At 38.0% G+C, this 21080-nt stretch overlaps 1 protein-coding gene across 13 annotated transcripts; it reads right to left on the bottom strand.

Moving 5' to 3' along the window:
- Positions 1-1818: 1818 nt before the first annotated feature.
- LOC106561490 (paired box protein Pax-6) lies at positions 1819-20993 on the bottom strand. Of its 13 annotated transcripts, none has more exons than XM_014125506.3 (14): positions 20832-20993; positions 16693-16841; positions 13820-13873; positions 12944-12964; positions 10437-10567; positions 10073-10114; positions 9753-9983; positions 9282-9447; positions 5791-5949; positions 5405-5487; positions 5125-5281; positions 4761-4873; positions 4091-4238; positions 1819-2607 (listed from the first exon to the last, which is right to left on the bottom strand). In XM_014125506.3, the coding sequence occupies exons 2-14, from the start codon at positions 16703-16705 to the stop codon at positions 2522-2524; spliced, it is 1404 nt and encodes a 467-aa protein (XP_013980981.1). In that variant the 5' UTR covers positions 16706-16841; positions 20832-20993; the 3' UTR covers positions 1819-2521. The 13 variants fall into 13 exon arrangements, with proteins under 13 accessions (XP_013980981.1, XP_013980982.1, XP_013980980.1 ...); XM_014125507.3 differs by lacking the exon at positions 20832-20993 and adding an exon at positions 19343-19704; XM_014125505.3 differs by lacking the exon at positions 20832-20993 and adding an exon at positions 17008-17591.
- Between the last annotated feature and the right edge of the window lie 87 nt (positions 20994-21080).

Here is a 21080-nt window from a genome sequence, read left to right as displayed (position 1 = left end):
CTGAAAGATGATAGCTGTTATAAGTGTATATTCTGAAAGATGATAGCTGTTATAAGTGTCTATTCTGAAAGATGATAGCTGTTATAAATGTATATTCTGAAAGATGATAGCTGTTATAAGTATCTATTCTGAAAGATGATAGTTGTTATAAGTGTCTATTCTGAAAGATGATAGCTGTTATAAGTATCTATTCTGAAAGATGATAGCTGTTATAAATGTATATTCTGAAAGATGATAGCTGTTATAAGTATCTATTCTGAAAGATGATAGCTGTTATAAGTGTATATTCTGAAAGATGATAGCTGTTATAAGTGTCTATTCTGAAAGATGATAGCTGTTATAAATGTATATTCTGAAAGATGATAGCTGTTATAAGTATCTATTCTGAAAGATGATAGTTGTTATAAGTGTATATTCTGAAAGATGATGCTGTTATAAGTGTATATTCTGAAAGATGATATGTGTGCACTAAATCATAGTTTGAGTAAACGTACTAAGTTATACCAAGAACTTACTAGTTATACCAAGAACTAAGTAATGAGCGGATGAAGCTTGGAAACATATAATTGTCATGATATTGTAATGTACATATGAAGGCTTGGGAGCATAATTGTCTTCAAAATAGACAATGTAAAGCTCTATGCACAGCATAGCAGGCATTGTGACATGGGCTCTCTCCCTCTAAATGGTTTCTTTCTCTAAACGTTTTTTCCAATGTGGATATCTTACTCAGGTTTCTTTATATCAGGTACTACATGTGGCTTGTTAAGAATGAAATACCCACAAATGTGTAGGAAGAGCAGGACAATCGTTAGCCTGAACCCAGACCTGTTTGTGCTGTATATCCTACTCTTGGTGGTTTAGCATTGGAGTGTGATTGTTCAGAATGTGGCATTCATAGGGACCACTAGTTATCCAAGTACTATTGACCATTGGGTAATATAAAATATTTTCCAAACTATAACAGCTACATTTTCAGAAGGTTCTTGTTGTATATAAGTAATACTACAGTCTTCCCATAGTCTTTATGTAAGATCAACGTATTTTTCCCTCATATGAGATGAATGATGTCTACTTGCATGAAATAATTATGGCTGTATGATGATCTTATGACAACGTTTTGATTACCAATGGTGTAGGTCCTGAATGTTGCAGCACATACACTCATTACCATCATCAATAGCATGTTGTTTTGATAGAATTAGTTAGCAACATAAAGCTCCCACTTAGACACTATCATACTGTACAAAATTACTTTTATATTTTGACAAAATACAAGAATGCTTAAATAAATGTATACGGAAATATTTGAAATACAATTGAATTTGACTCCCCATCCATACAATAGTCTAGGCTAGCACGGAACTGAGAGTGAGAAATGAGCTCTGGTCATCCACTGTAAGGAAAGATTGTTGTGAGCTCTGGTCATCCACTGTACGGAAAGATTGTTGCTCATGAGTGAAAGACCAACTGATAGACTAACATTTAAAACTCTGTACCTATCTAAAAGTTACCAAAATCTTTACAAAATTGGCAACAGAAGACTACAAAAGGAAATGGAGGTTGTATAATAAATGATATACAAAGGCTTTGGTCTGTTTGTACAATCAACAATGGTTAATTTGGATATGTATAGATGCAAACCTCAAAAGGCTTTAAACTCTGGCAGGCCTTGCATTTCTATGCATTGTTGCAGTGAGAGTATTTTAGTAGCACAAAGTCAAGTAAAACACTTAAGTACAACTATAACAAATAACTTGTACCCGATTGAATGAAATGAAATTAAAATGTGTAAAACATATAGAATATTCTGAGAAATATAAATGAAATTAACTTTATTATAGAAATTGTTCCGGGAGACTGCTAGGGAAGACAAATACTTACATTTCGACATAACAAACTGAATTATATCGAAGACACAATCTACCGTTTTTAGCTACCAAAAGTTTTTTTTAACTCCATTTCAGCGGTTAATGCTTTCCATTTACAATGTTTCTGCCAGCAAGCTTTTGAAAAGAAAAGAATAGAGAAACAGGCTTCTCATACCCAACTGGTACCTGGAATGACACAAACTTGTTTCACCAGAGTCCACATTCTGTACACAGACTGGGAGAGCTTCTTGATATACATTGATAAAAATTATTCATGGAAGGAAATTCTTCACAAATGATCTTCTTTTCAGCAGAAGCAAGGACCAACTCAGTTTCACTGTCCATCCACGTTGTTCTTTTTTCATCATGACATACAACTGGCCATATACAAATACACCAAAAATGACATAAGTTGGAAACTGAAAACAGCTAGTTTTTTTCCCCCATTTACGATGTTACACCGGGCACTTTACAGAAGTCCTTTCTCTTTTTTTCTTCTTCAAGTCTTTGTGGCCAAAGAATGATAGAGAATGGCCCAATCCCAGTACAAAATAGTCTCTTTTAGAGTATTTTCTCAGTTCTGTTATAAAATACTGCCGGACAGCTTCTTCTTTCGAGACAATATCCAAGGAGTCACACGTTGAAAGTCTCTACTGTAGCCTGGGCCAGTACTGCGACATGTCTGCTTCACTGCCTGGGACTTGAACAGGAACAGATACTCCAGGAGAGATGAGACCTGACACAACAAACACAGAGCGATGGATCAGTTCTGGCACCATACAGTCAGTACCTTCTAGTGTCTGCTCAGTAACATTCATTGAAGTTTTAGCAAACACACCAGTATTCTCATAACAGAATTATTGTAAACAAGCATCTCCATATAATTGACATGTTCAATATTCATTACAAAAATGTACATATATATTTTTTTTTACATGTGAACATCTATATTACCTATCTATCAAAATACAGTGCCTTCAGAAAGCATTCACACCCCTTGACTTTTCCCACATTTTGTTGTTTTAGAAAGTGGAATTAAAATGGATTTAATTGTATTTTTTTTGTCAACGATCTACACAATATACTCTAATGTCAAAGTAGATTTTTTTTTTAAACATTTGTAAAATATTTATGAAAAATAAAACACTAATCTATCTCGAAAACATAAGTATTCAACCCACTGAGTCAATACATGTTAGAATCATCTTTTGCAGTGATTACAGCTATGAGTCTTTCTGGGTAAGTCTCTAAGAGCGTTCCACACCTGGATTGTGCAACATTTGCCATTATTCTTTTCAAGATTCTTCAAGCTCTGTCAAATTGGTTGTTGATCATTGCCAGACAACCATTTTCAGGTCTTGCCATAGATTTTCAAGCAGATTTAAGTCAAAACTTTAACTCGGCCACTGAGGAACATTCACTGTCTTCTTGGTAAGCAACTCTAGTGTAGATTTGGCCTTGTGTTTTAGGTTATTGTCCTGCTGAAAGGTGAATTCATCTCACAGTGTCTGGTGGAAAGCAGACTGAATCAGGTTTTCCTCTAGGATTTTGCCTGTGCTTAGCTCCATTCCATTTCCTTTTTATCCTGAAAATCTCCTCAGACCTTAATGATTACAAGCATACCCATAACATGATGCAGCCACCACTAAGCTTAAAATGTGGAGATTCGTACTCCGTAATGTGTTGTATTGGATGTGCCCCAAACATAACACTTTGTATTCAGGATAGAAAGTGAATTGCTTTGCCACATTTATTGCAGTATTACTTTAGTGCCTTGCTGCGGATATTTTTTATTCTGTACAGGCTTCTTCTTTTCACTGTGTCAATTGGATTAGTATTGTGGAGTAACTACAATGTTGTTGATCCATCCTCAGTTTTCTCCTATCACAGCCATTAAACTCTGTAACTGTTTTAAAGTCACCATTGGCCTCATGGTGAAATCCCTGAGTGGTTTCCTTCCTCTCCAGTTTCAGCTTTCCAGTTTTTTAAAATGTGTAAACATTTTTAAAACCATAATTCCACTTTAACATTATGGGGTAATGTGTCTGTGACCCAAAAAAATCAAAATGTAATCAATTTTAAATTCAGGTTGTAATGCAACAAAATGTGTAAAAAGTCAAGGGGTGGGAACACTTTCTGAAGGCCTACCAACATTTGCAAATGGTGTTTTGTAATTTCTTGGATTTTGTTTATTTTGTCATGCATTTTTCTCTGCTTACCTGTTGAGTTGCCTCCTGAACCAGCCATTGATTGGCTGTTCATATGTGCTTGCATATGAGGAGGGGTGTACGTGTCATAGCTCCGTCCATTGACTGAGGGACTGGTGGGCAGCATGCAGGAGTAGGAGGTCTGGCTGGACACAGGGGCCTGAGGGGACAGCACACAGTACAGTCAGATTCACCTGCTTCTCTGTCACCTAGCAACATCTCCTACTGTATCTACTAAGGGATGGGCCACGTCAAGCATGGGAACACAAATATTGTCTATCATATTTCAGCTAGAAATTCATCATAGTATTTAATACAGCATTGCAAGTTACAGCATTAACTTGTGTGACAAGTATGTATTTTTATTTATTTATTTAACCTTTATTTAACTAGGCAAGTCAGTTAAGAAAACATTCTTATTTACAATGACGGCCTAGTGGGTTAACTTCCTTGTTCAGGGGCAGAACGACAGCTTTTACCTTGTCAGCTCAAGGATTCAATCTAGCAACCTTTCGGTTACTAGTCCAACACTCTAACCACTAGGCTACCTGCCGCCGTATACTATATATAGGTTTACAACATATCTTTATCATGGTCATTCATTTAGATGCTATGCTAAGTAATTACAAAAACAACGCCAAAATACTGCATTTCTTATTGGATCTGACAGTGATGTACTTACTTGCATAGGCAGGTTGTTGGCCATGGTGAAGCTTGGCATAGGTGGCAGGGCACTGTATGTGTTTGTAAGGGCTGTGTCTGGTCTTCCCAACATGGATCCTGACGAGAACGACACTGCAGGGGGAGGATATAGACAGGTATTTAAGATACCAGTCAGCGCCTGATTGCCATTTGCATCATTGACATGCAGGAACATAGAATGGATTGTGTGGCTCTCCTGACTCTCACACATATTCGTACATTAAATGTTTCTTCTCCATTCTGATTAGGCTACATTAGTAAAATCACAAAAATAGACCCTACAGGCAATACATGACGGTGGAATGTATCTGATGTAACATAACGTTTTGATAAAGATCACTGACTCCAACCTGGTGCTGTGGTCTGTGGGATGGGCTGGTAGACACTGGTGCTGAAACTGCTGCTGATAGGGATGTGACTGGAGGAGTTACTGGCTTGTCGTCTTTGATTCCGTAGTTTCTCCTCCCTCCTCCACTTTGCCCTTCTATTTGAAAACCACACCTGAAACCACAGTCATGTTTCAAAGGTTAGTGTTGGATTTGTCTGCTGTCACTTCTGTGAATGTGGTTATAACATCCCTACATTCAAGGTGATGTTAATGGGCACAAGGAGAGGTTGCTGTACCTGTATTCTGGCCTCTGGGAGGTCAATTTTTGCAGCAAGTCTTTCCCTTGCGAAAACATCTGGATAGTGAGTTCTTTCAAACTCTGAAACAAAAACAACATTAGTATGAACTACAAAGGAAGTCATTAAATGCGCTATACATAACATATGCCTAAAAAAATCATTCAGACTAATGTAGTTGTTGAAAAACTGATAATTTGCAGTGAATAAATTATTCTGAAAACAGTCATCTGTGGTGATATTCAAAATAAATAGACCTAGTTATGAGTCAGCCTTGATGCTTTACTTCTGTGTAAAATAGACTAATTTAGTATCACCAGCTCATTAATGAGATTGCTTTGGCCGACAGTTGGACAAGAACATGTGACAGTGGCGGTATGATTTACCTTTCTCAAGCGCTTCTATCTGTTCTTGTGTGAACGAAGTGCGGTTCCTTTGCAGTTTTCTTTTGAGCTGAAGTCTCATTTGGGTCTCATCCGAGTCTTCTCCATTCGAACTTATTGAATTAGTGTTCTCACCTCCACCGTCTGACTGTGGACAACCATCTGAAACATACAGAATCAATCAATCAATACAAGCTATCACTCCTTCTTCAGCTTCCATGCATAGCATGAGGTGCACCTGTTGGGAAGTAAATGTGATCATGTTAGCGTTTGCCCAAAACCCATCTGTGTGTAAAATGTTATCTTAAAATAAGTGAAATGTTAAGACTTCTTGAGTTCTCTGCTTCTTCCAGCTGATATTGACTTGGTTTGACAATTCATTGTATTATTTCAACCAGATATTATTAGTCACGTCAGGCTATAGAAAAGGCTATAAAAATTGGTGGGAAAATATTCCTTTTGGCTTAGATCTTTTATGACCATGTAACAATGCCTGTCGTGCTGAAATACAACAAAATGAGGTAGAACCTATTCAGATCCCCTGAAATGCTTTAAAATCCAAACCTTCCCATTTTAAATGTTCCCTTTTTAAATGTTAGCTTTTTCCACATGGGTGTTTGTGCAACCTTTGAAATAACCCCCAACACTTGAATAAAAGCTATTTTTCACGACCACACAAAACCAAGAGCATAAGGGAAACTATTCAATTCACGGTCTATGGAGGGGTTGGCAAACTTTCGTGGGCAGAATTTTGAGGACACAATTGGAAAAGGCAACAAAGGGATTCTCTCGAGGCACTCAGTTCCCTTCATTGTAGCTTGAGGATTCCAGTCAACAGACTTTTCAGCTTAGTATGTTAACCTTTATGCACTGCTATCATTAATCACTGTCTCCTAGGATGCCCTGTTCAACACCAGTTAGGATTTATACCTTCTTTAGGCCATAGAAGCAAATCACCCAGCACATACTGAATGAGACATCACTTGCTCAGCCCCTGTTTGTTAGGCCTACATAAAGGGGACAGGGAAACCAACTGTGAGTTAGGGGGCCTCAGTGAGTGGCGTTGTTAAACACTTTATTCAGCATCCCTTTGCTCCATTACATTATGTCTATGTAGCAAGATGATATAGACTGGTTATGTGGGCCTAGATAAATCTGCTTTGACAGTTTATTGTGCAGGTGATTACCATTTTACATTTCGTGTTTTTTTTCTACATGCCCGGCAGGTTGCTCAGTTTAGTCATAAACTGTATTGGTAAGGAATATAAGTAATATAATCTTGATATATTTGAAAAACACATCAGTAGTGACTCATCATCATATGTGGGTATCTTGTTCACTCTGCTTTGACGTTATGTGTTTGTCTTTCTGACAGATTTGTAGTTTCAAAACGAAATGCATTATTCAGAACCAGGTGTAAACATACGCAACGATTAAGTCTCTCCAAAAATAAAGTTTATCAGTGGCCAGTGCGCTATAGTTTTGTAGCTAATCTGTCAAAAGGAGTGAATGTGCGTCCCATTATCCCTCAGCCAGATCAACTGTCGCTAGATTTGGGATTTGTTTTCATTAATGAAAGACGCTGGGAAATATACGGTTCCATAGTATCACGTGTCGCAATCGGTGAGGCGTAAAACAAGCCAAAATATAGAGAACCTTAAATAGAAACTTAAAACATTCTGGGACCCCCTGAAAGAGAAAGTGCTTAAACCCTATAGACAGACAGCTTTAGTCCTCTAGAAAGAAAAAGAAGATCAGAAAAACTGTCACGTTGATCCCTAAAAACACGAAATAGCTAGGGAGAGCTTTTACCCTCTCCTTATGAAAGAGTTCTCTCTTTTTAGGCCCTGTCACTCTGATGAATTCGTTATTTTATTCACTGTTGCATGGCGTTTATCAGATTGAGACCATATTTGTCCCCCTCTGAGACCTCACCCAACCGTATGCTTCCAGAGTAATGGATTCTTAATGCCCTTGAAATCGCACTCCACGCAAGTATAGACACTTATGGCAGAACATAAGTGAACATGCGATGTTGGTATAGCTGGTTGTGTTGTTTACACACACATTTTGAATAGACAGGATAAAAGAGATACATTTGAAGTACAAACAACAGCAGCGTTATTATTCATATATAATAATATTATCCCTTATCATTGTGATAAGATTATATATATCTAGATTATATACTTAATACTATTATGATACTATTATAATAACAGTAGTGCCTAGTTAATAATAATTACTATAATAATAACAAAAAATACAATAAAATAAATATATATTATTGCTAATAAAAAATAGGCTACCATTTGTTACTCATGACACTTGGTCACCTGTCATCATCACCTGTCATCATCACCTGTCATCGTCACCTTTCATCTTCACCTTTCATCCACCTTCATGTAATTGTTGGGGTTATCTCATTCTACCAAGAGCTCCAAAGCCAATAGGACTTTTAGAGTTGGAAAAAAATGTATTGTGGAAAAAATAAAAATGTAGGCCCATCAAAGCAATTCGCGAGACAGATATAGATGCCAACAAACAAAAAATTGCAGATATTATGAGGGGGAAAACACGATTATTTGTATATCTACAGTGTCCATACTTTATTGTTTAGTTCTCTTAAAACTGACGTGTCTAATTGGCAAGTGATGCCATATCGTGTCCAGAGGTCTCCCGTGGAACATTTCTACAGCTGTCTCCTCAAACTAGACGCTTATTCATGTCGCCCTTAATGAGAAACAAAACGTTCTCTAATGAGCAATTACATTGCAACAGAACTGTTCCCATAACAAATTCTTGCGTGTAACAGAAACATCCTTTGTACAGATATTCCGCACACAGCTTCAGATATTTTTCATCCTCGGTCAATGCAAAATATAGTAGGCCTAGGAATGGATCGATCGTGCAGACTAAATCGTGCAGACTAAATCGTGAAGACTAAATTGTGAAATTACAACCATATTGTAAAAAAAGTTGATAGAAAAACATGTCAAGAATTTGCAGTGTAATAACTAGTCGAATCAAACCAAGTAATCTTTGAATCTCAACAAGCTTTCACACTCTCACATCAGAATTAGACGTTCATCTATGTTTCCCAAAAGTGTTTGGTTACTTCTCTGCATATAGACCAGCAAATGAATTATAGTTCCATGCATAAGTCAGATAAGTCTAATGAACCAGACGCGTTAGTGATAAACAATATCAACTGAACTCAATGATTTTCGAAAAAGTAATTTTTATTCCCATGTTACTTTAAACAATGTAACAATAATTTAGCCTAATAATGTTGTAACACGATAAAATAAAATTTTAATATTATTGTTTATTTTGGTAATAACACTATTGTAATAATATACGCATAATATAATGGTAGAGCCTACAATACTACTACTACTACTACTAATAATAATAATAATAGTAATTAATCGTTATAAAAACAACATAATAAAGACCCGCACTTCACTCGTCCAATGCAGTGATTCTCTTACCTGGGTTGGGCTGTCCTGGCACTGAGGTTCCGGGGTACCAGCCCGGCCGGGTCCCCCACGTCCCAGTCTGACCGTTCAGCATTCTCAACTTCTCATACATGCCATCTGCGCCCATCTGTTGCTTCTCGCTAGCCAGGTTGCGCAGTACTCTGTTTATCGACGACACCTGAAAGACAAATCCAAAACCCTTTACATTAATTAAACGCGCTTGGCGCTTGTTTCCCTTGTTGTGACGGCACATTGGCTTGCAAGTGATCTGTCACATAAGTGCATGCATACCCTCACATTCACAATATGTATTTGAATAAGACACTCTCTATCGAAATGGGAGATTAACAAAATATAAATTACTTTTTCAATTTGTGTAATTATTCTGAAACAGGTGCATAATCATAACCAATATGGAGGTCAGTTGTTCACGGTAATATGTTAAGCGTGTAGGCCTATAAAATGGTATGACTAATAACTTACACTCACTGAACTTACACTGGGTATATTATCGTTTGTGCAGACCCCCTCGGATAGCAGTCTGTCACGAATTTCCCACGCGAAGATTGAAGGGCACTCCCTCTTGTATACTGCAATTTTTCCGACCACCTCGGGAGTTGCTACTCTTGGTTTGCTACCCCCGATCGCCCTTGGTCGGATGGAGCCGGTTTCATAGTATCTGCCCAGAATCTTACTCACACAGCCGTTTGACACCTAAATAGAAAACAATAGACACAAATCACATACATTATTTAAGACTAATGTGAAATATATGTTTATACTACAAACATTGTTACGCTTACGTTTTCATTGTCCAGCACTTGAACTTTTGCATCACCATGGGTCTATAACACAAGAAATATACCTTGAATGGTACGGTAATTTAATTTGCACTGGATCACGGCATCTACTGGATGGTTGTGTTTGCAGGTTGTATCCTAACATGTCCTGGTATCACCACAAACCATAATTCATCGCTACAATGAAGTAGCCTATTTATTCGTGCGTAATATTATATTTTCAAAACTGCAACTTAAAATGGTTTGAACTGACAATAGTTGGATGTGCATTGAGTTGGTATATATTCTAAATAAAAATCACGCATTAGGAATCTTATTCTAACGCGTTTTACTGATGCAGACAGAGAGAAGAATGCAGTGTTATCACCTGCAGAATCCTGGATATATCGCACGGCCGCGCGCCACTGTGAGCAAGCTCGACTATTTTCTGTCTGGTGGTGTCGGGCAGGGGTCTGCCGTTGACGAACACTCCGCCGAGCTGATTCACTCCGCTGTGACCTGGGCAGAGACAGGGGATGCACTCTCTTTAGTTAAGCCATTAATCAAGAGCTGTGATTTTTTTTTAAACAGCAGCCTCTTCAATACAGATGTCTCCGATGCAAGCGTTTAGATGTTAACTATGCAAAATAAAAGTTATCAAACAGAACAGGAGACAATAAATTAAACTGGACATTCAGCACCAAACATCGGGAAAATCACGCTGGAATTTGCAGTCTGTAATGATTGCCATTGTTCATCTGTCATATGTTCGAAATGCTTTCCGATGTCATTATTTTCTACAATCTTGTTCTAATCACACGAGCAGAACATTGACTAGCGGTGTGGTATGATCTCAACCAAAACATCTCCACCCCACTGATCCGAGATTTGCGCATCTTTGCAAATCTTTAAGATCAAATAGCGTAATGGCATTTGCGGCAGAGCAGTATAAAGTAGTAATTACAGTATAATTTCAAGACTAAAAACAAATCGTCACTTAATCCAACTTTATATCAACTTGATGTTACACCAGCTAAAACACCATAAACGCTCATTTAAACAGGTTTCATGCGAGTTCATTAACAATATCCAGCTTAGGATAGCCCAGAAAACCAGACCAAACCTGAAGTCCAATAGAAAAGCAGCCTCCTTGTAGCCGCCTACGTTTGCTCTAGTTGTCCGCTCCCTTCCCTTCGAAGCCTCCCGTTAAATTGACTCCAAGAGCACAAGCTCCTTAGCAATAAATAAGCTCCAAATATAGAAGAGGGGGAAAATATGATGAGCCTGGCTGACATTTGTCTTTAGAGTAAAGCTAGCTACACGTCAAGTTTGATGTTAATTTCTGGAAATAGGCGGAAGTCGCCCTGGATCATGCATGGAAGGCTAATTGAAAAGATCAGTTGGAGCACTTGTGGCAGGCATGTCACTTTATGACACTGCTCTGCTTTTGAAAATGGCATCGTCACGACAAATAGTAGCATGATAAAACGACCCTTTCTGTCTGCATTTGGATATCACTCAGACTAAATTGGACTCTACTCATTTACCCTTCAAGGGAAGCTTCATTTTATGGTAGCCAAGGGGCTGTGCGCGGGCACGAGGATGGGAGCGCGCGTTGCTCTTAACATATCAAAAGTGACATCTTTTTTTTTTCAAGCGACAAACCATATTTGTTATTATGAGTCTGCTGTAGATGTTTGCACTCTCCCTTGTTTTATATATGTTTTGTTATTGTGTTTTCAAATAATAATTAAATAATACGTAAGCCCTACATCAATTATAATATTACATTAGGCCTTAAAAAAGAAAACTACACCTGCTTGTGAATTTGTTGTCTACTGCCATTGTGCTAAATTCTCCAATTCTAGCCAAAATCAGGGTGTAAATACAGGCTATCCGCTCAGGAGAAGACTGCTGTAAGAGCAAATCCATCGCTATGTTGAGGTTAATTCCAGGATTAGATTAAATCAATTGTGTTTGTGCATTTGATAGGCCAGCAGGGAAAAGCATATTGAACATTTATTGGCTTTGAACGCGCCTCCCGTATAGGCCTAGTGCTCATATAAATTCACTTGATCACTGCCACACGGAGATAAGAATATCCAATCTAACTTTCACTCGAAAGGTTAAATCTCAATCATTAAATAATTCCCCACGGTGAGTGGTGTCGATCTCGCCTGGTGGCAATGATTATGCGCCTTGTATTCTATTGCAAGTCAATTAATAGGAAAACATATGGCGTCAATTTGGACGCTCAGTTCCATGTACACCCAGGAGTTATTAGCACAAAGCCTGCAGAGCCAGCGCGACCTTTAGACAAACTGAAGGCCTCACCCGAATCATATCTGCTCAGTATTTCGCTCAAGAGATCACCACAGTCCATTGCCATCACAATGTACAAATGTAACAAGAGATAAATGAAGGCATAGTTCTATACAATCTTGATTACAGGATAATATATAGCCCTAATATTTTGGTAGCCAGTAGGTCCATTTAAAAAGTATGGAACAGACACAATGTACATTTTGATACGGTATTTTTTTTTCATGCAAAGAAAAAACTCGTATATTGCAATTATTTGAAGAACTCAGTTTTCTTTTCAAACGTGAGAGGGAATATGGGACTTCACATCACCGTTCAATTATTGAATATGGCCCACTTAAACTGACCTAGATTCAAATGCTTTGTTTGGTTGGAGGTCTTTCAAGTGTATGCGTCACATCTTCCCTCTGATCCTACGTCTATAACTTGTTAAATTTAGGCCTGATATAAAAATATACATGAAGTGCAAGGCCAAGCCAAGACAACATAACGTATTGGCATAAATATGAAAGCACACTGCAGCACAAACTTGTCGTTGATTTTAAGAGAATGAGAGTAAGCCATTCCACACACCTTCGTTATAGTCATACACCTCTTGTCCAGCATTAAAAAAGAAAATATATGTATTTTATTGTCACTTTGTCAACGATAGAAAATTATGAATTATGAATTACTAAATAGCATCTTAAATATGTAAATACTGCTCTAACGTTTATAGTCCCAATGCGTTCATAAAAAAAGACTCTGAAAGTCTCATCAAAGCATTACCCTCACACTGTGGTTATACAGAAGGAATAACATTTTCATAAACATGACATATTCTCCATGAGATGCATGCAATGTCCATTAGTGCATATATAATGGGCAATGTGAATTGGCACACCCCAACAGGCGTTTCTGAAATGTTATTTTATCATATCAAGAATACACTTTTCCTCTTCTTTCTTTCTTTCTTTCTTTCTTTCTTTCTTTCTTTCTTTCTTTCTTTCTTTCTTTCTTTCTTTCTTTCTTTCTTTCTTTCTTTCTTTCTTTCTATTGGTGTTGTATTATTATTGTGTAGGCCTATGTGTGACAACACAACTTATTTGGAAGTTGTATGTATTTAGCCAATAAATACAACCATCAGGCCTTCTACTTCCTGCTATCCTCTTCTCTGATAGTTCGTCATAGTGCAGGTGCAGGTATTAGGCTATGTTTCAGTTGTTACACGTACAGGTTAATAGAAGCATACTAGCCAAAGTCCACTGATACAAATACAACTGTGTGGATGAAAATATGAGAATGAGCATATGTAAAACATTCCTAATTCAGAAAATGTCAACATGTCGAAAAATCTTGGCCTTATTCTACACAAACATGCAAACCAACATATGCAGCATAAATGTTATGTGCCACATGATTCTTTACAGCTCAGTGTATATAGTTACTCTGAAAAAAACATTCACTTACTGTTTTGCATCATGGACGCGACGCCAGATTCCCACGTGGCCCGGTTATAGTATTCTATTAGTCATGGGGAAAGAATAGCAATGATCAGTATTGCTAATAATATTACAGTACTCAGGGTACATACACATCGCAGACATTGATTTGGTGCAATTAGACAATACGGTGGGAACTATATTACTCATGAATACCTCAGGATGCATTAGGCGATTATTCATTCATATTTCATAATATGAGAGCATAATATCGTTTGTTGTTCTATAGATTTTTGAATATATATATATATTCAGTATTTAAACTTGCCTGGAAACAGTGTGGACTGTCCGCTTAAAACAATTTAAAGAATCTCTCATCTGCTTCTCACTAGTTAATATATTCTCCCTATGGACAAAGCAAAACATTTTATTAGTAGGCACCTGAGCTTTCGTTTTATTAAGTCAGACTTACTGCAATATTTTCTAACTCATTTCATGAGATAAATAGCATTGCAGTAATTTTAGAAAACGTTCAATAGTTTATTATCAGCTTTTGAGTGTATTTTAGGTGTATTGAGAGTAAGCTGGCTACCTTTAAGAAATAAAGTTAAGGAATTTTGAATACATTTGCATATTAAGATATAAAATATTACTGTTAGTATATTGGCTGTGAAAACTTTAGTCAGTAATATACTTTTAAGATGTCTTTATATGTAGTCGTCTAGTGACACACGCTGTCTACCTCGCTTGGCTGCTTTGGAAAGTGACATCGGGAGGGGGTGAAGGCTCTCCAACAAAGCCTGCAGGATTTCAACAATGGCGTCCTTTCTGCTTCTACACCAGAACCCAGAGAGCATAACTCAGGCTCACTAACTAGCTACACAGCCTCGAACTAAACGTACCAACAACTCTCAGGAATACAAAGAGCTGTAGGGAGCAACCCCCTCCCACTGCAACCATGCCCAGCACAACACCCTCTCACACCGTCACAGTTACACTGCTGCTTGCCGTGACCCGGTGCCCGCATCCCTCTGCTTTTTTGTTTGTCTCGACTTGGAAAATAGAAACGCAATTTCTTGTTTTAAATATCTGGAGGTAATGCTGTTGCTGGTGTGTGTCGTTAGGATTGTAAAAAAATATACAACAGCTCAGTGGGGTGCTCAATTGGAAAAAGACAATTGCCATAAAGAGCCCATTCAAAACATTTGCAGAAAAGGAGGCCACTAAGGAAATAGTCCACGCTTTGATTTTCTCCCTTTTTATCTTCTCCTTCTTAAACAGGCAATGGACTGACTGTGTGTGTATTTACAGTGTGCATCCACAAATAAATAGCCTATAGCTTACATCCAATCATAGAGCCAAGCTGCTATTCATATGTATGAAGATATTCTAAAGAAGCTGTAAATTCAACTAACTCATCATCATAACTTATAATTTATAATCATTTTCTAAAATAAAGTTAGGAAAATTAAATGCACTATTGGTTCACTGATTATATACGTTTATAATTAGACAGGTGTAGCTACAAAGCATGTATTTCATTTTTCTCATTCTCTCTTCTAATTCTTTTCAAATGCAATAATGCAATGGGAAAATGGGGAAGTGAAAAGTAAAGGGTTTCGGGTTTATTTTTGATTGTATGTGTAAAATGATCCATTAACCTTTAATCATTCAACTCATTTGATATAGAAATTAACTAAGCATAAACTTAACCCGGAAGCAGTCTACTTGTAAACCACACTTTTTAATGTCATGAGGTGCCAATAATGAGCTTATTATGCAAGTCTAACTAGAATTGTATAATTTATTTGATGCAGTCTGTAAAAGAGGAAGGCCTCATCTGTATTTTGCCCGTTTTAATTCACAACTACAACAATTTTAATTGAACATGCATCTTCAGACTTGTAAGGACTATATTATTCCTGATTATTCCCTTCATTTATATGCAGAAAAACTCCATAAATGAACAATGTCCTGGCAGGAAGTTGAACACAGTAACATTTGATATATCTACCACTATATATAGCTACCATATATTTTGCTAATAGACTAAAGCAATATCGTACTGGAAGAGCCAAAAGCATAATGCATAGCCTAATGTTATAAATCATATTAGGTAATTAACCACTAATATAAACAATGGTTTTGAAGTTGTGATTTTTCTGTATTTTCTTATATTTGTAGTACGTAAAACGTAACTATGCACTTAATCTAATCATTATTACTTTGTGTGGAGAAATAGCTATAATAGTCTAATCTATTCGAGTTTATCTCTGAATTGTTTTCACATATATATCCTGCATGTTAAAAACATTACTATTTGAGTTCAGTAAGCATAATATTTAAATTGTCATTGAATAGAGGAAAATGTATCCTGAAAAGGATTAAACATTTGCCAAACTTAGTAAAAAGTTAAAAGAGCATTTTTTTTTGTGATGGCGCCCGGGTGAGGCCGACTGTATGATTCAACTTGACACCCTTGCTCATCGCATCATCACGTCCCCATTCTTTGGACTGATCACTGTCTTGGCCTGACTTTTTACTCTTCCTTGTCAAGCATAAGCATTAAGATAACGGCAAGCACCGACGGAATACAAGCAAAAGCACAGTATAAATACATAAGGATGCGAACCTAAATGTTCAAATTTGGCTGCCACTAGTCTGCGTACCAAAGTTCCTTTGTTAAATGACCAGCACTAAAAACTTTTGAGCCGTTCGGGCTCTTCCTAAATTACAAAAACGTATTAACTTGGAGTTTAATTAGCATTTCCAACACTTAACCTACTTTTTGATGTTTCACTCTAAAATGGTGTAATGTGTACGCTATAGGCTATACGAGTGAATAATGCGTGCTGTCTGAAATGTAGGCTAGGTACAAAGTGCCAAGAAATCAGAGCTTACCTTTTTGAGGCATCCTGTGTACACTGCAGCCAAAGCCTTAGTTGATAAGTATGAGCACAAATGAGACGGAGCCACAGTGCTGGATAGCCCCTGCGAAGAGTTTGTCTTGTATATATGTTCCAAGTGGTCTTGAATAGAGATGGAAATCCCTGCGAAGGAAGCAGAGATTGACAATAAAATGGGTTGTCAGGGCTGCGCGAGACTGAAAATGTGCGCTCGTGAGTTGGTGAGAGAGAGAGAGAGAGAGAAAGAGAGAAAGGGAGAGGGAGAGAAAGAGAAAGTGGGAGAGGGAGAGAGTAGCGCAGAGCAGCGCACCTATGCTGATTGGTGATGGTACAAGTGTATTAATGTATGTGTTCCTGGTCTGTGCCTCGCCTCCACTCCTCTTCAGTGGCCGATTAGCAGTGCCTGACCTCTTGTCATCATCTTCCAGCGAAACACTTCCTCCTACTCCGCCGTGCAGAGCGGGAAACGGGGCAGAGCCAGTGCTAGCTTTTCAAACCTACTAATAACTCTGCACATGCAAATTCACTGTTCCCTCTCTAACATACACACACACACACACGCACGCACACACACACACACACACACACGCGCACGCACACACACGCACACACATACACACTGAACATTTCCTTTAGAAATGCTATTGGATGCTATTGAAGGCTAACCATTGGATAAGGAATGGCAAGTGCAACTCACAGGGCTCCACCATCGTGGAACGCAGACAAGCTTTCCTACACTAACGATGAACCTGAAGTTATAAATGAACACATGGTGCGCGCCGACCTCAAATTGATCAACATTAACAATTTGCAGTCCATCTTTATCGTTTACACTGATAATCCACTGATGAAGACCAACAAAGCACCACTTTACTAATTTAGCCTACATAAGTTGATAGCTTATCTATTTGTAATATTAACATTTATATATATATATTTTCTCTAAAGGCTGGATTGAAAGATTCAGTTTAGGAATGATCTGGCTATCACTTCTGAAAGCGATCTTTAAGCAGCAGCCTGGAGTGCAGTGTCATAATTGCAAACTTTCTGCACTTGTCGCTGTTGATTATGACATCACATGGTATATTTGGTTGTTTAGACCTAAATTACAAACAATATCTATGGACTAAATGAATATAATAGCGAGAACGATAATCTTACTTCATTTTCAATGGACCAAATCATAGCCAAGACGCAGCGTCCAAGCTTCTAAAGGACAGATAACACAGGACGTAAATATAAGCAAATTACTTTGCAGTTATGGCCACACAGCAGACCTACATTTGTTGAATGCATGTCCATTAACGCACACCACACACTCCAAATCAACCCCTCTGTGCCTGCATTTGACTTTACACTTGGAGTACCAGTCTCGGCTATGGGTGTTCCCATCATTTATTCAAATGGAATAGATTCCGGGTCGTGGGATAAGAAACAAGGGGGGCTGTGGCATGGTGGGGTAACCTACAAGAGGGGAGAAAAGTGTCTGGAGGCGAAGAGCATAAAATGAAATCGTGGATGCATACACTTGACTTCCTTTGACATGTGAAAAGTGCTAAAAGTCAGAGCTCATCAATAAACTGAATAAGTCCTGACAACCATTGCATTCCCAACTAAAGTACAATGAGAAGACAAACGACACTGCCAAAGAGTTTGCATCGCAATGAAAGGGCGGCTAGGATAATGAGCTGCCGCGACCGTCATGCACTGTCATCTCGAGTCCCTTGGTGAAACTCTGTCACTTCCTAATATTTGCACAAAACTTTCATTCCACTCCTCTACAATCCTTGCTGCAAATTCTTATGATGTGGACGGTTTACTGTTGCCTACACATTTTGGCACACTGTTTTTGCAGTGCGCAGAAGTGCTAACGAAGTTTGGCTACCAATGTGGCTATTTTTTTATTCCAAGGAACTCTGCTGTCATACGTGGAATATATAGTTAGATGCAGTAAAGTAGGCTATATGTGTCTTAGAATCAGGAATAAATTAGCAAATTATTCTAATTACATTCTTTGTATAAGAGCAAGATTATATTTATGTGTAGGCTGCAGAAACTATAGGCCACCCTTACACTGTGGCTGTACTGCTTTTAAGGTTTCTGTGTAGTAAAATATTGGTTAATAGTATGTCAAAATCAAAGATTTTTAAGATGGGCTCACTCGGGCTCCCGAGTGGCACACCGGTCTAAGGCACTACAGACCCTGGTTCAATTCCAGGCTGTATCACATCCGGCCGTGATTGGGATTCCTATAGGGCGGCGCACAATTGCCCCAGCGTCGTCCGGGTTAGGGTTTGGCCGGGGTAGGCCGTCATTGTAAATAAGACTTAGTTCTTAACTGACTTGCCTAGTTAAATGAAGGTTAAATAAATACTAACGTTTGTATATGATATTTGATGAAACTTTCTGAGCATGCACAGCATAGGCCAAACATTTTATGCATGCAAATAAACAAAACACGACACTGTCAACGCATGTTGAAAATGCAGTTATAATTGCTTTGATGCACATCTATGGGCGAAATACATCATTATAAGTTTACCCTAAAACTAGGCTACCAAAAAGTCGTCTTTCATGTCCATAAACCCACTGAAGAACCATGCAGTGCACTGCTAACAACACTTGTTATATTGTAATGTACAAACCACAATTCCTTCTGCTTCACTCCATTCAATGAGAAGATCCCAGATCAAACTGTTGTAACAATGCTCAACAATAGCACCTATGGATCATTTCATTCTTTGGAAAGATGTAATCCGCCTTGTTGTTGTCTTGTGGTTGAGTTTATCTTGTTACTTGACTTCAGAATACATTTCTCGAAATCAGCAAGTGAAAAACAATAACATTTCAAATGTAAATCCATTCATTGGAACAACTCAGGCAACATCCACGAGTTGCAATTGCTATGTGGAAAACTATCAATTAGCGCAGTTTTGGATTAGCACAAAGTACTTTCTCAGACCATGGGAAAATACTGTAATCTTGTCGCTCTTTTTCCCTCGGGCAACGTGGTTTTTGAGCATCCCCTAAAAGTTTTGACCCCCCCTCAAAAATCATAAGGGGAGGTGGCACTGAATGTGGCTGACGTCATCATTGAAAACAGGACAGGGAGAGAGAGAGAGAAAGAAAGAGAGAGAGAGAGAGAGAGAGAGAGACAAAAGTATCAGCCGAAGCGAATAAAGTTGGTTGACACAGCCACTGATTTATAAGAAGTTATGGAGAGGATCGGTTGTGGGGAACGTGAGGTTTTATGAGGTTTATTATTTTATTCAACAGCTAACTAGTAGACTAGCACTTGATCTTGGAGTATCACAGCTAACAAATGATAAATTGCAGCTAGGCTATACTTGACATAAATTATCTACTGCTGAATGTTTTGTCATATAGGTCTAAGCATTAACTCCTGTATGGAGGGGGGTAGTAACATGTTTTGTTATGGCTATACCTGCAGGCCCATGTGTTTATTAATTGTGATGCAGGCCCATATTCCGAATGTAAAGTGCAACTAAAGATCTTGTCATATTTCATGAAATGGTTCATTGCCAGATTATTTACTTCCTGACAGCAGCATAAACATATTCCTCTATAAATGCCCCTAAATAGGAAGGTGTGGAAATTGATCAATTTAGTCATGAGGTAAACTGCAGTGTACATACACTACACTCACGGACGTGTTGTCATACTGACATGCTTTTAACAATTTAAAAGGGCATACAACTAGAAAAATAGCCTACGGTTATATCAACTCTAAAACCTAATAACACACGAAACACAACAATAATTATTATAATTGTTATTATTTATATTATTAGCCTAAGCATTAAACATGCTTACGTAAAACTGTAGTTGGATTAAATCCATCAAAGGTTACGTTTACATTTCTTAAATCCATTGTCTAGCTTGTTTAACTGTATAAGCAATCTGGACAACATTCCCCTACTTACTATCACATGAAGACTTACCTCGGGTTCAATACACATGTTTCCTCGAAGCTCAGTGGGAACACTTATGCAAAGGAAAGATATGTTTGCAGACGGCTTTGCTGAATAGTAAGGATTCATATATCCAAGCAAACAAGCCAGGAACGCAATATAAAGCGTAATGGTGGACAGATAAATATTTTTAAAGTCCTACCTGGAAGAAAGTACAGATCCACTTCACTTGTGTTTCCAGTCAGTGTTGATCATTATAAAACAGGAGAAAGAATGTATAGAATGTGACATTTAGAGTCCATGGTTTTCATGTATTGAATTGCAGGTCTGTTTCCAAGTCGATGATCATATAAAATGACCCTGTCGCTTCTACCACCAACTTTCCCATAATATCATCCACAACTTGGCAGTGATTGGCCGCAGTGACGCTACACGTCACTTTGGACACCAC

Source organism: Salmo salar, chromosome 10 (assembly GCF_965601325.2).
Source record: "Salmo salar chromosome 10, fSalSal1, whole genome shotgun sequence".
NCBI lineage: Eukaryota > Metazoa > Chordata > Actinopteri > Salmoniformes > Salmonidae > Salmo > Salmo salar.
This window is presented reverse-complemented; position numbering and strand designations above follow the sequence as displayed.